Below are 18106 nucleotides of genomic sequence, written 5' to 3'. Positions count from 1 at the left end.
AAAAAGAGAAGGGTTTCCTCTATTATGAACCATCTACCTGCTGCATTTAACAAAAATAAAGCCTTTAGAGAAAGCTTCATATCCATCAAATTCCTGCACCCAATGGAGGATTTAAAAGAGGAAGGAGTTGTTGCCACCCTTTGGGGCTGTATCCAAAGAAGGTACAAAATGATCGAAGAACACACATGCAGCAGAAACAGATATTCCTATTGACTATAACCATGTTAAGGGCAGGATTTATTATAATGGTTTCTTTTGTTATCATTGTGAAAAATAATTTGATGAAAATGTGAAAGAAAGACATGGCTGGGTGACTTTTGGAACCAACGAAAAAGAAAAAGGAAAATGATACTAAAGATAGTGAAAGAGGCAACTGATTCTAAAGACACCCATAAGATAACACCATGTTTGAGCTCTCATCTCTCCCTTCAGCAGTGTCGGCTACCACTCCATATCGGTCGTCATCCACCATTCTCACTTTATAGCATTCTTGTTTAGGACGTGCGTCTCTTTCTCACGTGCGTTCTTTAGTCACCGGTGGTCAGTTAGTTTTGAGTTGTTTGATTGTATTGCTTGTTAACTTGAAAAGCAAAGTGCTTTACCTTTTATAATAATAATTACATTTCTTCTGCACATTTAGAAATCCATTCTAATGTTTGGAGCCTTGTGCTCGTTCCCACTACCGGGGGTCCCGTTATTTTGTCATTTTCGTGGATGATTATTCTCGATGCACATGGCTTTATCTTTTACAAAATCCGTATGAACTTATAGAAATTTATTCTAGATTTCATAAAATGGTTCAAACACATATAGTTTCCCAAAACAAACGAGTTTTTTGTTCTATTAATGCCATAGAGTATCATGAATCTACTATTTTTTTACCACTTTGAAACAAAATGGCATAATTCCCCGTCTTTATTGTCCTAACGCCTTTGAGCAAAATGGTCACGCTGAACGTAAACCTAGACACATCTTAGACATGGTTAGGCTATTGCTTCTTTCTACTTCTAGTCCTGAACATTTTTTAGGAGAGGCTTCCCTCATTGTTGTCTACATTATCAATAGGTCTCATCTCCCACTACTCTCAATAAGTTTCCTTATGAACTCATATTTGACACTTTTCCTAATTATCAATCCCTTAGAGTCTTGAGTTGCATCTATTTCGTTCTTCTTCCACCTCGTGAATGCACTAAATTAGCATTTCATTCTCACCTTTGTTTGTTTTCTATGTTATGGCATTGAACATAAAAGCTATCAATATTATGATTTCATCGATAAAAGTTTTCACATCTAGCGTCATGTCATATTTTGGGATAATAGGTTCTTTAGTAGTATGGAGTCTTTTTTCTCCTAGTTTCTCATCTATTTTCACTAATGTCTATTGATTTGCTTCCGAAGCCTACTAATCTTGATTCAAGGACAACAATCTCTCCTAACAACTTCACAACGGCTAGCTCTAATGCACCTGGCCTGCCTACTGATCCCTCTATTACCCTTCTTGTGTTTGACCTCTCTAGTCCTCGTCAATCAACTCGAGTAAGTGCACTCCCTAGTTATCTTCTTGATTATCATTGCTACTCTATATGAGCCTTACTTCTTCCGTGAGGTTCGTATTGGCTCACTTTGGCAGAAAGCTATGTCAGAAGAACATACTGCCCTTACTAAAACTCATATTTGGGACTTAGTTAATTTACCTCGGAAAAACTACGGTAGGGTGCAAATGGGTACCAGACATGTCTTATGGCTAAGAAGTTCAATCAAGAGTATGGCATAGATTATGTGGAGACGTTTGCGCCAGTGGCTCGCCTTATCTCAAATTCTCAATGCAATCTCTCCTTCCAGTTGCCTATATGCCTCATTAGGAACCTTTTCAGATGGATGTGGAAATCTCTCAATGGTGATCTTAGTGAATAACTTTATATGCAATCTCCTCCTGGATACACTCATCTTGCACGCAAAGTTTGGTGGCTCTGACGTGCGTTGTATGGGTTCAAATAGGCTCTACGTGATTGGTTTGCCAAATTTAGCTCCACCATCGCACATATTGTGTTTGTTTCTAGCTCTTATGATTCTGCACTTTTATTTGGAGATATGATGTTCGTATTATTCTTCTTTTATTTACTATATGTTGATGATATAATTATTACCGGTGATGATACTGTCAGCATTTGTAACCTTCAACAATTTTTGAGCCATCAACATGAGATGAAGGCTTTGGGATCAATCCCTTAGCTACTTTCTAGGGTTGCAAGTGTCTTTTGATTTTGGTGGTTACTATTTCTCAAACTATGCTTATGATCTCCTCTTATGGACTGAACTATTGACGGCAAAATATGTGATCGTTCCCTAAAGTGTGATGGACAATAGACCGAGGACAAAGTTTGGAGGAAATTTCTATCCACACCCACCACATCTCCAAGCCACATGCTGCAAAGAAGTTGTTGAATGCTCCAGGTTTTTTAATCTGTGAATGCGGTAGTTTTGCTGGTTTCCTTTATCAAAATTTGATGATGATGGTTTATGGGAAACAGAAATTTCCTATAGATAATTTATACGAATTAATTTAATAAATTGACATATGTATCATAACTATTAAAAAAATATGTAATTCTCAAATCTCATATGTTATTAGATTAGTTTATAGCAAATTTTTTTCTTGGATGTTATGCGATCCTCTTTTAGGTCTAGTTGTTATGATCTTCCAAGTTGATGTGTTATATTATTATTGGAGGGCATAAATGATTTAGTTTATGGCAAGTTCTTATAGAAATTATTTTTCTTTTAATTACTATTTTTTTTTAAAAAAAAAAAAACTCAACCAAAAAACACAAGTTTACCAAACAGCCTTTCTCACCAAAAAAAAGAAAGTCAGGTTTGAAGTTTCGTTAGAAGCAAATCGAAGCTAAGGAAACTAATTGAATGGGAAAATTTTCGATTTTTCAAGTTGAAATAGTGGGTAAAATTAAATTTTAAGGGAACAAAAAACATTATTTTAGGAAGTATTTGATGTTCTTTTAGTGTTTTATTGACGTTCTTTCAACTGTGATGTGTGTTTTAAAACTACCAATAAATTAAAAGTCAATAATAATAATCTCAAATTAAACGATAATTTTAAAAGTTATACCATAATTGAGAAGAAAGTAAAAAAACACTAGAATAATATTTAGCATTTTTCAGATATATACATATATATATATATATATATATATATATATAAAAGTGGGGTAGACGGCCGGTAGTGGATAAAGCTTGGAATGGTAGGTTTGAAAAACAGTTGGTTGTGAGTTTGAGTGGCAGCTGTGATGATGTGAAAGCCGACAGGTGGTCTACGTGTTATCACGCCTGAGCTTTTATGGAAATCGTGTAACTAAATTCAGTAAATTGCTGCAACCTTAACGTACCTCCTCTTATCTCTCCCTTCGCATTTCTGTGTCGGTGCCGGTGCTGTAGAAATCAAGATTATGGGACCTGGGGGACCTGGGGGGGGCGGACCTGGCGGGGGCGGGCCTGGCGGGGGCGGACATGGGGGACCTGGTGGCTGGGGTGGTCCTGGTCCGGGCGGACCTGGTGGCTGGGGCGGTCCTGGTCCGGGCGGACCTGGTGGCTGGGGCGGTCCTGGGCCTGGCTGGGGTCCTGGACCTGGAGGCCCTGGTTTCTGGCCTGGACCTGGCGGTGGCTTCTTTGGAGGATTCGGTAATGGTTTATGCAGCATGATATCTTCTTGGTAACTCCAATTCCCCTCTTCAATCTCCTTTTTTATCTAATTATTATATTCATTCAATGTACCAAAAAACTCCTCATAGGAGAAAATAAGGCATAATTTTTGGGATATTTAGTGTTAAGACACATAAATCCATCATTAGGAAAGAATGCAAATGGTTAAATTATTCTCGTATTTCTTGATAATATTTTCAATACAAAATATTCCTATTCATAAGAGCAGTAATGTTACATAAGATCCAGTCTCATACAACTAATTAGGTTGACGAAGTTGATGTGACAGTTGATGTGAAAGTGTTGGTAAATTATTGAATCAATCTATATTAAAAAAAAAAAAAAAAAAAAAGGTAGGGAAATACTATTTATTTTTATATTCCATCCATTTTCCTTCATATATTTTTCAAATATGAAATTAATTACAATCAGATTTGAATCAATTAGATTTTAACCTTGTAAACAAGTAATTAGCCAAAGTATTATTTTGAATGACTCTTCTTCTGCTGTTTTCTTAGTATTCTCCTAGTCATAGTCGTAAGTAGATATTTTTTTTAAAAAAGGATAAAAAAAAAATACCCCACCAATCCCACAGAAAAAGGAAAAAATATATATATATATATATACATATTCACGTAAAATTAAGAGAACACGAAGAGACAAGCACTATTTTAAATTGAATATAATGCGGCACTGATTCTAGATTTATTTTCCTTTCATTTTTCCCCTTTGTCTCTTTCTGGGGACTGCAGCTTCTACTGCCTATGCTGCTGTTGGTTGCTACAAGATTGCTTCGGCGGACCACGCGGCCCATATGGCCCTCCCGGCGGCGGACCTCCACCTTTCTGATTTACTTATTTTACTGCACTGTAATGGTCTCTCTTTTCAATTGGGTCACAAAAATAATGGCAGGTTTTTATATGATCCATGACATGCTTGTAACTCCTGCTTACTGGGTTTTTTTATATATGTTTTTCCGCTTTATTTCCTGTTTTACAATGGATGGTATACAAGGGAAATCAAAATGCTTCTAATTAAGCAATTCTCTGGAATGCTTCTCATCTCATTCATTCTTTTCATCTCTTCTCCTTCCGGAAGAGATGAGATGAAAAGGCAAGGCATTTGGTGTCTTGAGCATTTGTTACAAAATCTTGCCCCTATTTTGGATAAAAGAAAGGCTGCATCGATATTATCTATTTTAGTTATTCAAAAAAGCAAGGGTCTGTTGGAAGTTCATGGTGGCTACCCCTCGAAGCCGCCGGAACGTTCCTGGCGGCCACCGCAGGGCTGCCAAAAGTGCCAGGAGTTTCTAGGGGCCACCACGAGGTTGCTAAAACTTCACGGCGACACCATGAGGCTGTTTGAAATATTTGTGGCTGCTATCGGAACTTTACAGTGGCCACAGGAGGCCATAGACATTCATAGCAACCATCATACGACCACTAAAAGTTCTTGACACTGCAGACTGTTAGAATATTAATCACTATATGATTTTGATGAAATAGTAATTTTAAAAGTAACATTATTTTTAGAGAGATACAAGAAAAATTTCTAGAATTACTCTCATATTTAAAAGAAGATGTTTACTTATACTTTGTTTCTTTCTTTATATATATATATATAAATTACAAACGGTTGTAACTATGTCTTTTCCTTATAATTATTTATATCCTATTTTTAAAATTTATATTTAAATTGTATGACGCAGAAGAGTAAAGACACGTCCTGACGTTCCAATGAAACAAAGCTTTCCTAACTTTGAAGACAAAAAAAGAAAAAAAAAAATCATTGAAGAGATTTTGTAAAACGGTAAAAGACAGCTACCTCATGAAAAAAACAAGAAAAAAAAAAACACATAAAGTTGAAAAAGACAAATCATGTTCCAGTGTCGTACTCTCGCTTCAAAATCAAAAAGGTTAAATACTTTTTTGTCTTCTTGATTTATTAACTTTATTTTTTGTTTTATTAGTTTCCTTTTATATTTCAAATGGCACCTTAATAACGGTTAAAAATAAAAATAATATTTTCGTCTAAATTTTATTTAAAATTTGATGAAACTCCATATCAGGACATTTAAAAATTGATACGTGTTCATATACTTAATCAAAAATAATAAAAAAAATATTTTTTAAAATTAAAATTATTAAAAAAAAAAAAATGAAAGATCCTGTGCGATATCTAATTACGTTCATGGCTTTTTTCACAGATGTTAGTGGTTCCAACTTCCAAGTTCAACGAATCAACATATGCCTCTTTATAATATATATTTTTTATTTTCATTTTCTGATTGTCTTGCACAATCATGATGACTTTGATTTGCAGTGCTGTGATGGTTGCAACTATAGCATCGAAGTGCCTTAAACAGGCATGGAGGGGTGAATATGTTTGCTCGTACACTTACGGGACAGCGATTAGTAGGGCTTGATAGGACATACTGTTCACTTTAGATAAACTTTTATCTGTTGTCTATTCACGATTGGTTTATAGTTTAATGACTTTAACTGATGTACAATTTATTCCGACCGTTGATGGAATGGGATTTCACTTTATACGAAGATATTTACTTCTGCAAGTTTATCCGATAAGGTTAAGAAGATATTTTATACACGTGTGGGCCATGAGGACCGTTGGAAGCTCACGTTAGCCGTCGTGGGGGTTGTCGTTTTTTCTCGTGGAAGGTCCTCCAATGTCCTGCAAATCAAATTCATGCATTTTGCCCTCTGGTCGATCAGTAAGGGGAGAGTTGGGTTTATTCTGCAATCCCAAAACTAAGATACCATGATGGCAGAAAACTCACAACTTGGTACAACGACGAAGCTGATGAGTAAAAACCAAGAAGGCAACAATGGTGAAAAGGGCAATCTTTCATTGGTTTCTTGTGAGGCCAAAACAACTGATGAGATTAATTCCTCATCTTCTCAAAATAACGGGAAGGAATCCTCTTTTGATTTTTTAGTCATTCTGGAGAACGAGTTGGAATTGAATTGAAGTTGGGGTTACAGGAAAACAAGTGAAAACTCTGCCAAGCAATCTCCATCTAGAGCTAGTGGGATCATTGATCAAAAGAATGAATGGATGAAGAAGCCACATAGAGATGAGAGAGAAACAGTTAAAAAAATGGATGGATAAGCTACATTTTAGGTTATGTAGAGCCCAGTTTGTATCAGATCCGGTTTACACCCGACCTCGCTCGACATTGAAGTTTATTTTGGGCCCATTCTAGTGTTTTGACCCAGTTGAAGGTTGTATTTATTGTCACTTCTGATTGTAGGGTTTTACATGAATGCATTATTGACACCTCATGTATTATTTTTCTAAAAAATAGTAAAACATCACTAACATAACCCTTAATGGTGAACCATGTAAATTTCTATGCTTGTAATTTCTTTCTTTTCTAATTTTATTTTTTTTTTGCGTTATTATTTTTCGCATTTCACCTGTTCTAAGAAATACGATGCCCCTTTACAAATGAAGAGGCATTGTAGCAATATTTTAGTTTAAAAATCCAAAGATAATATGGAGTGGAGTTTTGAAAACTCATTAGCTGAAGTTTAAAAAAATTGGGGTTTTAGAAGATCTGTTGGAGATGCACTTACTATAGAATAAAGAATTTGCCACTTGGAGATAAGACACAATAGTTCAAGAAACATATGTATTAAGGATGGTAAGGCATATGCAAATTAAACAAAAAGCAGAACCCAACAGCATTTATAAAAAAGAAAAGAAAAGAAAAAACACAGGCCGCCAGAACACAACACTACTAAGAAACTCACAAACTAGTCCCAACTCTGTAGTCTGTCCAATTTCTCACACTCAAAATAGACTAGACAAGCACTAAAAAAACCCAACAGAAAGAAGGAAAAAAAAAAAAAAACTATGTTAGCAAGAAGACAATCAGCATAAGCATGTTTTGCTTGTAACATCAACAATTTGTATGTACAGAGAGACTATTAAAAAGCCTATCTGCCTAGATGGCAGCTTGAGGAAAGCACAAGCTGTTGGAGGTCCATGCTGCAACCCTAGTCTTCCAATCAACTTCTATTGCATCTGCCAATACATATTAGGTAAAATTCAGGACTTCAACTGCTTCAAATTCAAAATAATGGAGGCTTAGTAAAATCCAGATCAGAAGCACAAAGGGTTTCAAAGAGAACATGATGTGAGCTGTTATTTTGTGTGGGAACTAAAATCAACCCAAATAAAAGTTTATTCATATTTTAAAAGACTTAGTTAAAGAAATTTAAAGTAATCATAAGAGATTCATAGCTAACTGCAACATTGACAATTAGTTGAGTAGTGGCAGGTCACTTCATTACAATATAAAATGTTTAAGCACAATATATATATATAATTTTAAAATTACTTTGCACATTTAGACAAAGCAAAAGGCACATTCGGAAAAAGAATTCTATATTTGTACCGCACAATTATTTTATTTGCTTCTTCTCACATAGCAATTAACCAAGTAATGAGACTAGATCTGAACCTGCTATTCAGTCATTCACAAGCGATCTTAGTGTCGAAGCTGCTGAGGCATATGGCAAATGCCTGGAAAGCTGAGATTGGATACTGATAATCCATGGTGAATACATCCTTTCCCACTTTTCCAAACTGGAGAATGACATTCTCATGCTCTTGCCCAGAAGCTCCATTCTCGGTAGAAGCAACCAGCTGGAAATTCTTAACTGAAGCAACTGTCACACGTCCATTGAAGTTCAGACACCAGCACTGGAGTTGTTCATGCCACCTAGGAGCCTTGTTCCTTAAAACCAGCCTTCCCTCACTATGACCAGAAAAATGTCCAGATTGGAAACTCTCCCTGTGGATTGATTTTGATCTGAAGAAAGAAAGGGATGGAAAACTATCCACACTGCTGAGAGGGAATTCAGTCTGAGTTGGAGCCACGCCTCCGGGCTCGACAGCAGAGGAGGGAATGGCATCCATAACACACTGCATTCTCCTAGGACCCCTGGTTTACATAATATGAAAATTTCAGTTTCACATAGCAAAAATAGTGTTAATAACTAAGCACGGCAGAAATGAATCAAACTACTGTTTTCATCATGCCAGTTCCACATTATTTTTCATATTTCTTTGAAGATAAGGAAGTAGTTTAGAATATCTATCATACCTGGAGCCCAACACATTCAATTCATATGAAATATGGGCAATGGGATAGTTGCCAGCGGGGAATTTGGGGGACACTTGTCTCAAATTAACCATCCTTGTAGAACGACATTTGGTGACTTTTGCTCCAGAATGTGGAGGTTGGGCGTCATAGATTGTGAATTTTGTTCCAAGAAAGTTTGATCTGCCATCACAGAAAGTGAGATTCTCTGCTTATGCCGACAAGATAATTAAGAACCAGTAATATCACATGCCAGCTCAACATACCTCAGCTTTCCCACATAGGTGCTACTCCCTTTTGACACATCATCAGAATTTAAAGAGATAATGTAATCTGTGCAAGTAGGGCGTCTGCACTTCCGCGCAGCAAGAAGGAACTTGCCGTCATCAGTTGAAACTGCCAAGAGAGAAAAATGCAGGAGTTCAATTTCAACAGCTCAAAGAGTAAACCAAAGAAAAGCTGAACCGTTCCTTCTGTAGTAGGAACCCTAACTCTCTACTAATCAAACTAACGTTACAAAGTAAATCAAATATACAATAGACTGCAGAGAAAAAATGTTTGGTTACTGACCTTGATTTAAGCCAAGATAAAGATAATATGTTTGGCTGCTACGATTCCGTTTGATGTGACACTGAAAGAGGGAGTCCCTTGGGCCAGGCTGCAAAAGGATAACAAATTATTTTGAATATTAACTCCATGACAAAAGGCAAATGCCTTAAAGATTATAACCCGACTAAAAAGGAATATCTCAGTAGGGGTTTTCCAGGGGAGGAGAGATGGCCTCCAGTAGTTTCTAATAATGCACATCATGAAGCACTTAGAACAAAATTTAAAATTTCAAGAATAACAACTATCTATAGGAAATTGATAGTCTTTAGAAACTATTGAGTATACATGCGTGAGTGTTGAAAGGTTTGAGTCTCACATTGGAAAGATGTCATAAGTGTGAGTGATTAATAAAGCATAGTTGGGCCGAAACCCATCAACTTAAGCTTTTGGATTGAGTGGTGTCTCAACATGCTATATCATGAGCTCACTAAAAGACTCCCAATGTATCAATCTCCCTACTAAGTGGTATTGAGGGGGAGTGTAGCAATGAAGCGATGGACTCACACTTGAGGAGGAGATTATTGAGCATACACATAATGAGCGTAGAAAGGTTTGACCGTTTGAGTCTTATATTGGAAGAATGTCATAAGTGTGAGTAATTAATATAGGATCATGGTTGAACCCAAACTTATAGGCTTAAGCTTTTGGGTTGAGTGGTGTCTAAACATGCTATATTATAGGTACTAAAAGACTCCCCAAGATATCAATCTCCTAATAGAAACTACACCATTTAGAGGGACAACAGAAAGTCAATCCTAAAATGTCCAACACTACTACTAGTAAAGCCAGTCCCTGACTACTTTACTTTCTTTTCCATTTTCCTTTTTTTTTTCTTTTTTTTTTTTTTGAAGTCCAAGGCTTTACATTCAGCACTTTTTTTTTAATAAATACATTCAGTACTTCAAATCCATGTAATGTTAATGATCAGAGAAAAGTGGGTATGACTTTTGCAAGTACAGTAATATATTTGTCCATAAATCATCATGATACCAGGTTTACTATCATCACAAAAGAAAAAGAAAATAAAGATCAATAACATTCAAGATCATACTAATGAAATGATGGAAGTTCTGCTTCATTCCTAAAACCATGCTGTGCACCTGTGGCTTTGTCTTGATGGACTAACACTTTCTTTTTCTTTCCCCTTTTCTCTGGAACTGAGAGGTAAATGGAGGGCTCGCATTCTAAAGAAAGCTATTCTTTTAAATAACAAATTTCCAGACAACACTACACCAGAATGCATGAATGTAGAGGATTCTAATTGATTGTATAGTTAAACCGTGGAAGGACAAGTATCTATAAATTGCCTAATCTCCTAGATATCAAACTTAGAAAACATATGCACGCCAAACTTCTCTGATTCAATAACTACCATATTATCCACGAATATCCAAAACTATACCTAAAATAACAGAGTGAGAGCCCAAGTCTGGTTTTTCATCACTCCTAAATCTTCCCCCAATATCACACCAATAGCTATACAAGATTTTCCTTTTTCTTTTTTTCTTTCTTTAGGCAGGAAATTCGTAAACTCAGGCAAGAAAGATTGTCTTGGACTGCAAGAGCTTATATTCTAAAATAAAACCATTGACAGGTGGCATCATGCAACCTGTGGATCAAATTGCTAAGGCAAAAGCATTTATGGTGAATCGTGATACTGGTTCCAACCTTGGTTGGCTAGATTAAAATAGACAACCACCTGACTCATAAAATTCTGAAAGGTTTTGAGGCAGCATGTTTGCTAACAAATCAAACTAATCGTGTCATTGTTTGTGAACCAGTTCCAATATCCACCATGAAACAAATTCAAAGGAAAACTATTCAAATTAAAATCCACTTGCTGCCATTAATAGCTAGGAATGTACACATGTGAAATTTTCATTTCTGGTTGCTGAATCTTTTAAAATCGACAAGAAAAAACGATGATGGTAAACATGCCAACATACACATATGGCTATATAATGATGGGAGAAACAAATTATAGGAAACATACAACAGAAAAAAAAAAAAAAAAAAAAAAAAAAAAAAAAAAAAAGTTGAATCTGAAAACAGCAACTGATATCGATTTCATACCTGCTTCAAGGAGATTGGAAATGTCAACTTGCCTGAAATTTCTGGGGATCTCACAATTTCTTTCATGATATCTCTCCAGCTCCTGCAAACACCAGCACAAGCAACCACATTTTTCCGGGGAGGCCAGGTATCTTCAGAGGCCTCTATCCTCATTAACACATCCCTCAAAAGCTCTGGCGGTAAGTTAGCCCAACAGCTCTGCTTAAAAGCATCAATTGCCACCACCGAGCTATCCTGGACTACCCGGAGGGACCTGGATCTCATCCCATACCCAAACTTCACCTCAAACCCTTTTCTGGAAATGCTCCCAAACTCTCCCCTCATATCCTGAATAATGCTCTTAATCGACATTTGATACCTCTTTAGTCCTCAACTCTCTACACCTCAAACAACAGAAAAGTTGTATCAAAATATCCCCACTCCCTCCAAAGTAACCCACATTTCTCACCAAATATAAGAAGTTATTAAAAACTAATAATCATATATGCAGAAGCAAAAGCCAAGATCTCTACATTGAAGAAAATGACACTTAAATTCTTGCTGTAAAATATCGAAATCAACCAAAATCACTCCCAAAATGATATATACATAATACTAAGCCATTAAATTCCAAAATTTCTCACCAAAAAAAGGGAATACAGAAGCCCCAAAAGCTAAAAAACCATACTTTGGTAACATTGACCAACCGTCACCACAAATTCTATACCCCCAAAATGTGAGAAACAAACATAATTTATCTAAAACAGTACCATAACCAGAACCCAGATCCAGAGTAAACCCAAAACTCGACTTGAATTGTCAATTTGGACCAATAATTCCAGGAACTTGATGATACCCACCAAAAAGCAACTAACTAAACCGCCAAATACAACAAAATTTTCAGTTCTTTTTCTATTTTTCTATCAAATCCCTCTCCAAAACATTACCAACCACCCTACAGAAAGTGAACATCAAACATTTACAACAACTTGCGGAACTTTACAGATAATTGAAACAAACAGACAAAAAACAAAACCGACAAACAAACCTCAGAGGCACTGTTACGGAAACATGCTAAGGCAAAGAAAGCCCGGATTTCGGGTCAGGGACAGAAAACCCCATTTTGGTAATTTACAGTAATGTAAGAACTAAGATGGAAGGAAATGGCATCATGGTACAGAGGCCTAGGTTTTCGTTTGGTCAGTCAGTTGTCCCGACCGGGGTCCACCGGGACCAATATTTGCTGGATTCGATGCCTTTATAAAGCGGCTTAATTGGTATGCCTCCCCATATTGGATCGGGTCCTGGTTTGAGCGGCCCGACCCATCTTAAACTTCTGTTTTCTAGAAAAATGTAACATTGATAGATTGAGCACATGACTTATATTCCATTTGAGCTACAATTGCCCAAGAAAATTAAAAACTATATAGAAATCATAATTATGTGGTTAAAAATAAGTTTTTACCATATAGAAAATTTTTTCCCCAAATTAAATTGAAGAAAATTTCTTTAATATCATCTATCAAATTAAAAAATATTTTTAAAGCATGTAATTCTTATACTTCATGTGATTCTCACATCTAATTTTTAAAATGTCCGTCATATGCTCTAAACACATATATATTAAAATATACGTAAAAAATCACATAGTTTAAGATAGATATTAATTTAAAGAGTAATGTTATATACTATGCTCTCATTTTATCTTTTATTTTATTTTACTCGGTTGATGTGATAATTAGATTAATTTTTATTAAAAAAATTAAAAGTTAGTGAATACTGTCACATCAACTTAATATATAATGGAGATGAAATCGGGTGTCTTCAGTAGCATTTCATTTCTCCAATTTAAAAGAGAAGTTGAGAACAAATCATGAAACAATTTCACTTCCATTTGCCTTTTTCATGAGAAAGACATTTGGATTTTTTTGCTTCTCAAGCATCCCATCGCCTCTCTTTTCTACCATTTTTATGACCCCAGTGTCCCTAAACAGAGTAATCTACCCAGCCCCAATATTTCTGTATACGCACACACGAACTCTTTCATATGTGAATATATGCTTTTTCGTTTTTGCTCTTTGGGTTTTGTTTTAGCTTTCTTGTTTTTTTTTTTGTATGGGTTGAAATCTTCTAGTGCCACTTTGGTTTAATCTTGCTTTGGAAATTTAATGTAACTAGAGCTCTTTTTTTTCCTCTTATTTGAATGTAGATGGAAACTCAATACCTCTCATTTGACAGCCCTCTTTCGGTGGATGTTGCAGCCACTTAGAAGGGGTTCGAGTAAGGTTGAGAGACCTTTCAAACTTCATGCTCGTTCTCGTGCTTCTTTTGGTATCGTTTGTGTAGCTAATATCTTAGTTTTTAACAAAGGTACAAAAGCATTTTTTTTTAACCCATTTTATATATATATATATATATATATTTTGTTCAAGAGAAAAATAAAAAAATGATCCAAAAGATAGCTCAATCGGCTGTGAACCACGTTTCATAAAGCGGAGGCCACTAGTTCGAATCCTCTATTCTCTTTCCCTTGTGTAGACATGTCAACCATTGTGCCAAAAAAAAAGAAAAAAAGCAAGAGTCTATGAGTTTTCTCATATCTTCAGTCCATTTTGTTTTTTTAATATTTATAGGGTTTTCTGTATCATTCTCTCAATCAAATATGTTTTGTTTGGCAAAGCTTTTTCCCCTTAAATACTGTAGTTGATGTAAATTTATGCCAAAAAAAAAAAGTAAGAATATTTGCTATAAAAAAAATGAAAAAGTGGTATGAAAATGTAAAAAAATTTTGTTTTGTAATAATTTTTTTTAATTTGAATAGTAATAAAAATTGAAGAAAAAAAAAAAGTTCAAATATTTTGATGTTGATTTTTTTTTAGAAAATTGTGCATAAATAGTAACAAAGAAAAAGAAAGGCTTTACCAAACAAATCACTAGGATTCCATTATTCGTAATTCTCTTTATTTTTTTATTTTGAAAATATATTTTGTTGATCGTATGTGTTCCTCTTTCTTTTCTTCCGATTCTTATGTAGAATATTGTCTAAATATTGGATGGCGGAAATCTAATAGAAAATAAATGGATAGAAAGTGGGACAGAAAAAATCTATTTGAATTATCCCATGTCTCGGTAGGCTTTCATAGAAAAATTGAAAAAAAGCAAAGAGATTTCAACAGAATTGGAACCAGCACAGGAGTGTAAAACATAATTGACCATTTATTTTTTATTTTTTATTTTTATTTTATTTTATTTTTTTTATTGATAGCTTACTGTTGGTGTGTTTGACGAGTAATTTTAAAAGTTTATCTTATATTTTTTAAAAAATGAGGTCTCTTTTAAAATTATCATTTGATCAAAATTCAATGATGATCAATCACAAATCTAATTGTGATTTTAAGCACAATGTCAATAGAAAACTGTTTTCAAATCATAGGTAAGTAGGTACTTTTTTAAAAATGCACAACTTTTTAAAGGCTAAACTATAATTTTAAAGGCCAAACTACTGTATTGCCAAACATTTAATTGTATTTTTAAAAAAAATTATGTTTTAAAATCGTACTTTTTAAAATTGTAAACCCAAATGAGCTCTAAAGACCATCTTATTTTCCACATTTTTTTTTAAATAAAAAAGTATATGCTATTTTCAGTTTGAACTTATTGGATTACAAGCGGTTAAAGAAGACTTGACATGTCCGCACAATGACACAAGGAGAAAGAAATAGGCGAGAGAGAGAGTCAAACTAGTAACTTAAACTTCATGAAGTGAGATCCATTGCTGACTGAATTACCCTTCGAGGACTAAATTTATCGTAGCGTTAGTTGTATATTTGACATTTATTTGTAGTTATCTTGTAAACTGATAAGTTACAACTTTATTATAAATACAATGGATCTGTCATACAATTAAGATGGCCCAATACACATAAACAATATTTATCTTATAGAACTGATGGCGATTGCATACACCTAACAATGCCACTACATATAAATGTTAAACATTACAGGAAATAAAGAATTCCAAACAATATTCTTTATGTATTAATTTTGTATTATAACTAATATCTGTCCATATAAATTAATATCAGAGCATTCACATTTAGTTTCCTATTTTAGATAAAATTTTAGTTTGGAAAGTCAAAATGCATATTTTTTACTCTCCAACTGTCTCTCCATTTTGTTGAAAATTTCAGAGGTGTTAGGTGTTCTCCCGGTATTCTTTTAATTCTATGTAGATACTATTTTATAAAAAAAGTAAAAAAGAAAGTGACCCTTATGTCTCTCACGAGAAATTTTAGGTGCTCTCATGGTGTTCTCATGGTCCTAGGTGAATATTATTTTCTAAAAAAAAAAAGAAAAAGTTAGCTCTTATTTCTCTTACTTGATTTTTATAAAATAATATCAAGTTAGAATTAAGAGGACACCTAAAAAAAGTCCTAATTATTGTCTCTCCTCACAAATTTGACTTTCTCTTATGTCCCAATAATAAAGAAATCCTTAAAATTTAGGTAACACAAAATTGTGGAAAGTAGATAAGAAAAAGGACCAAAAGTGGGTAAAGGAGGGGGAGCTTGAATCACTTCCACATGTGCTCCAAGACAGCCAATTCTTTTTTTTTTAGACCATACAAGTTATGCTCTCAAACATTTCACTTTGTATCTAGCATCTTGTCTTCTCACATTGATAATATTTTTATTGAGCTTTCCAAATAAAAATTAAATTTGAAGAGAAAATCTCACTGTTTTTAAAAAAATTTAAAAAGTTATTTTAAAAATGAATCAAATATCAAAACTATATGTATCTTTATATACTTTAATTAAATATTATTATTTTTAAGGGAAAAATATAAAAAAGCCCTCCAAACTACCAGTCGTTTTCGATTTAGCCCCATGATGTTCCAAAAGTCATAAAGTAGCCCCCTAAACTACCAAACTGTCGCATTTTGGCCATTCCGTTAGTCAAAACCGTCAGTCTAGACGAAAACTACAAAACGACGTCGTTTGGTTACGGGTAAGTTACAAAATTTTAAAAAAGTCATTTTAAAAATGAATCAAATATCAAAACTATATGTATCTTTATATACTTTAATTAAATATTATTATTTTTAATTAGTTATTTGCTTTTGGTAAATGAAAGAGAAGATAATGAATATATAAACTTAAAAAATAATATTTAACTAAAGTCTTATTGACCAAAGTTAAATTTAAAATAAAATAAAATAATTTGTTAAACTGGCGTTTTTATGAATTTTCTCAAAATGTTGAAGAAAAATCAAATTTAAATAGCTCAATAAGAATGTTTTTACATCCTGCAGGCACCTTCAAGAAAAACAACTGGAAATTTATTCTTTAAATTTTGTTTATTGTGGGGAATAATTTTGTACAGTAAGCTTATCAGATCTTGGGCCTCAAGGCCAATAACAGGCCCACATAGTTATTAATTAAAGTGAAGAGATACAATTCAAGTAGCCTGAAGTAGGGTTCTATTGAAAGAATTTAGGTCCAAAGTCCTACTCAAAGTCTAAATTGGAATAAGAGCCCAAGTTTAATTCTAGCTCTCAGGACTCCTAGATCAATTCAAAGAAGAAGATTCAGTTCAAGTCTATCTCAACCTATAAATAGGCCCGTACACTAAGTATAAATCTCAGACTATCATACTCAAAAATAGTGAAATACACTCTCAGACTCAAGTAAATTCAATTGTTGAGTTTTGTACGTGATTTAGGGAGCTGGCGGATCTTTTGACGTTTTTATCACTTTGTAACAATTGTGAAAACACGAATAACGTATTGCTGATTTAGAAGGTCTCCAACAACATGCAATTCACACCGTGTCGAAATCTATTCTAACGGTTCTTATTACAAACTTTTTGGGGACCTTGTATTTTGTTTTTTTTCCCATATTTTGGGAAGGGGATGCCTTTGTTGACCCATGAGTGTGAATGAATATATTAAAAATTAGAATTAAAAAATTATGTGATTAATGTACGACTTTTTTTTTTTTAAAAAAAAAAAATTATTTCTTTCTGAGCATGAATGATGTTTGAAATATTTTGGATCCTTCGCCGGTTTCATTTGTCTTTGTCATACGATTTACCAAGTTGAAAGACTTGGAAAAAAGTTACCAAACAAGCCCTTACTTTTTTGTCATACTAAAACTTCCCACCAGGAGCGAGGAGTAGGTCTGCTTCTATCCACCAACTCATTAAAGGTATAATAGCTTTATTTTTTCTCATTACCCGGGCAAAGCAGGTGGTTTTTAAACTAGATAAATGTTTAGTAAACTTTCATATTACTCTAATAAATTAGATAAATAATTTTTATTTTATTTTATTTTCATTTATAGAGATATTTTTGTCTTATTAAAAAAGATTGTAGTGTTATTTTTGTCTTTTTACTGACATTAAGGGCGTTGACAACGATGTGATAATTGATGGGGTGTGAATATTTTTCTCGTTAACATATGTGTGATGACTGATGAGTACCATTATTCTATGTATAATCTAGGAATAATTTCACTTAAGATCCTGAACTATCACGCGTTTAGAAAATACTCTTTAAATTTTAAAAACTCTCAATTTGACCTCTTGAACTTTCAATTTGATGCA

General features: G+C 34.1%; 1 protein-coding gene across 1 annotated transcript; it reads right to left on the bottom strand.

Annotated features, from left to right (window-relative positions):
• Nucleotides 1-7349: 7349 nt before the first annotated feature.
• TLP3 (tubby like protein 3) lies at nt 7350-12732 on the bottom strand. The gene is made up of 6 exons (XM_059579842.2): nt 11525-12732; nt 9413-9500; nt 9109-9238; nt 8846-9025; nt 8201-8683; nt 7350-7761 (listed from the first exon to the last, which is right to left on the bottom strand). Exons 1-5 carry the CDS (start codon nt 11873-11875, stop codon nt 8212-8214), a joined length of 1221 nt encoding a protein of 406 aa, XP_059435825.2. The 5' UTR covers nt 11876-12732; the 3' UTR covers nt 7350-7761; nt 8201-8211.
• Nucleotides 12733-18106: the final 5374 nt, after the last annotated feature.

This window comes from Corylus avellana, chromosome 1 (assembly GCF_965113065.1).
Source record: "Corylus avellana chromosome 1, dhCorAvel1.hap1.2, whole genome shotgun sequence".
In the NCBI taxonomy this organism is placed as follows: Eukaryota; Viridiplantae; Streptophyta; class Magnoliopsida; order Fagales; family Betulaceae; genus Corylus; species Corylus avellana.
This window is presented reverse-complemented; position numbering and strand designations above follow the sequence as displayed.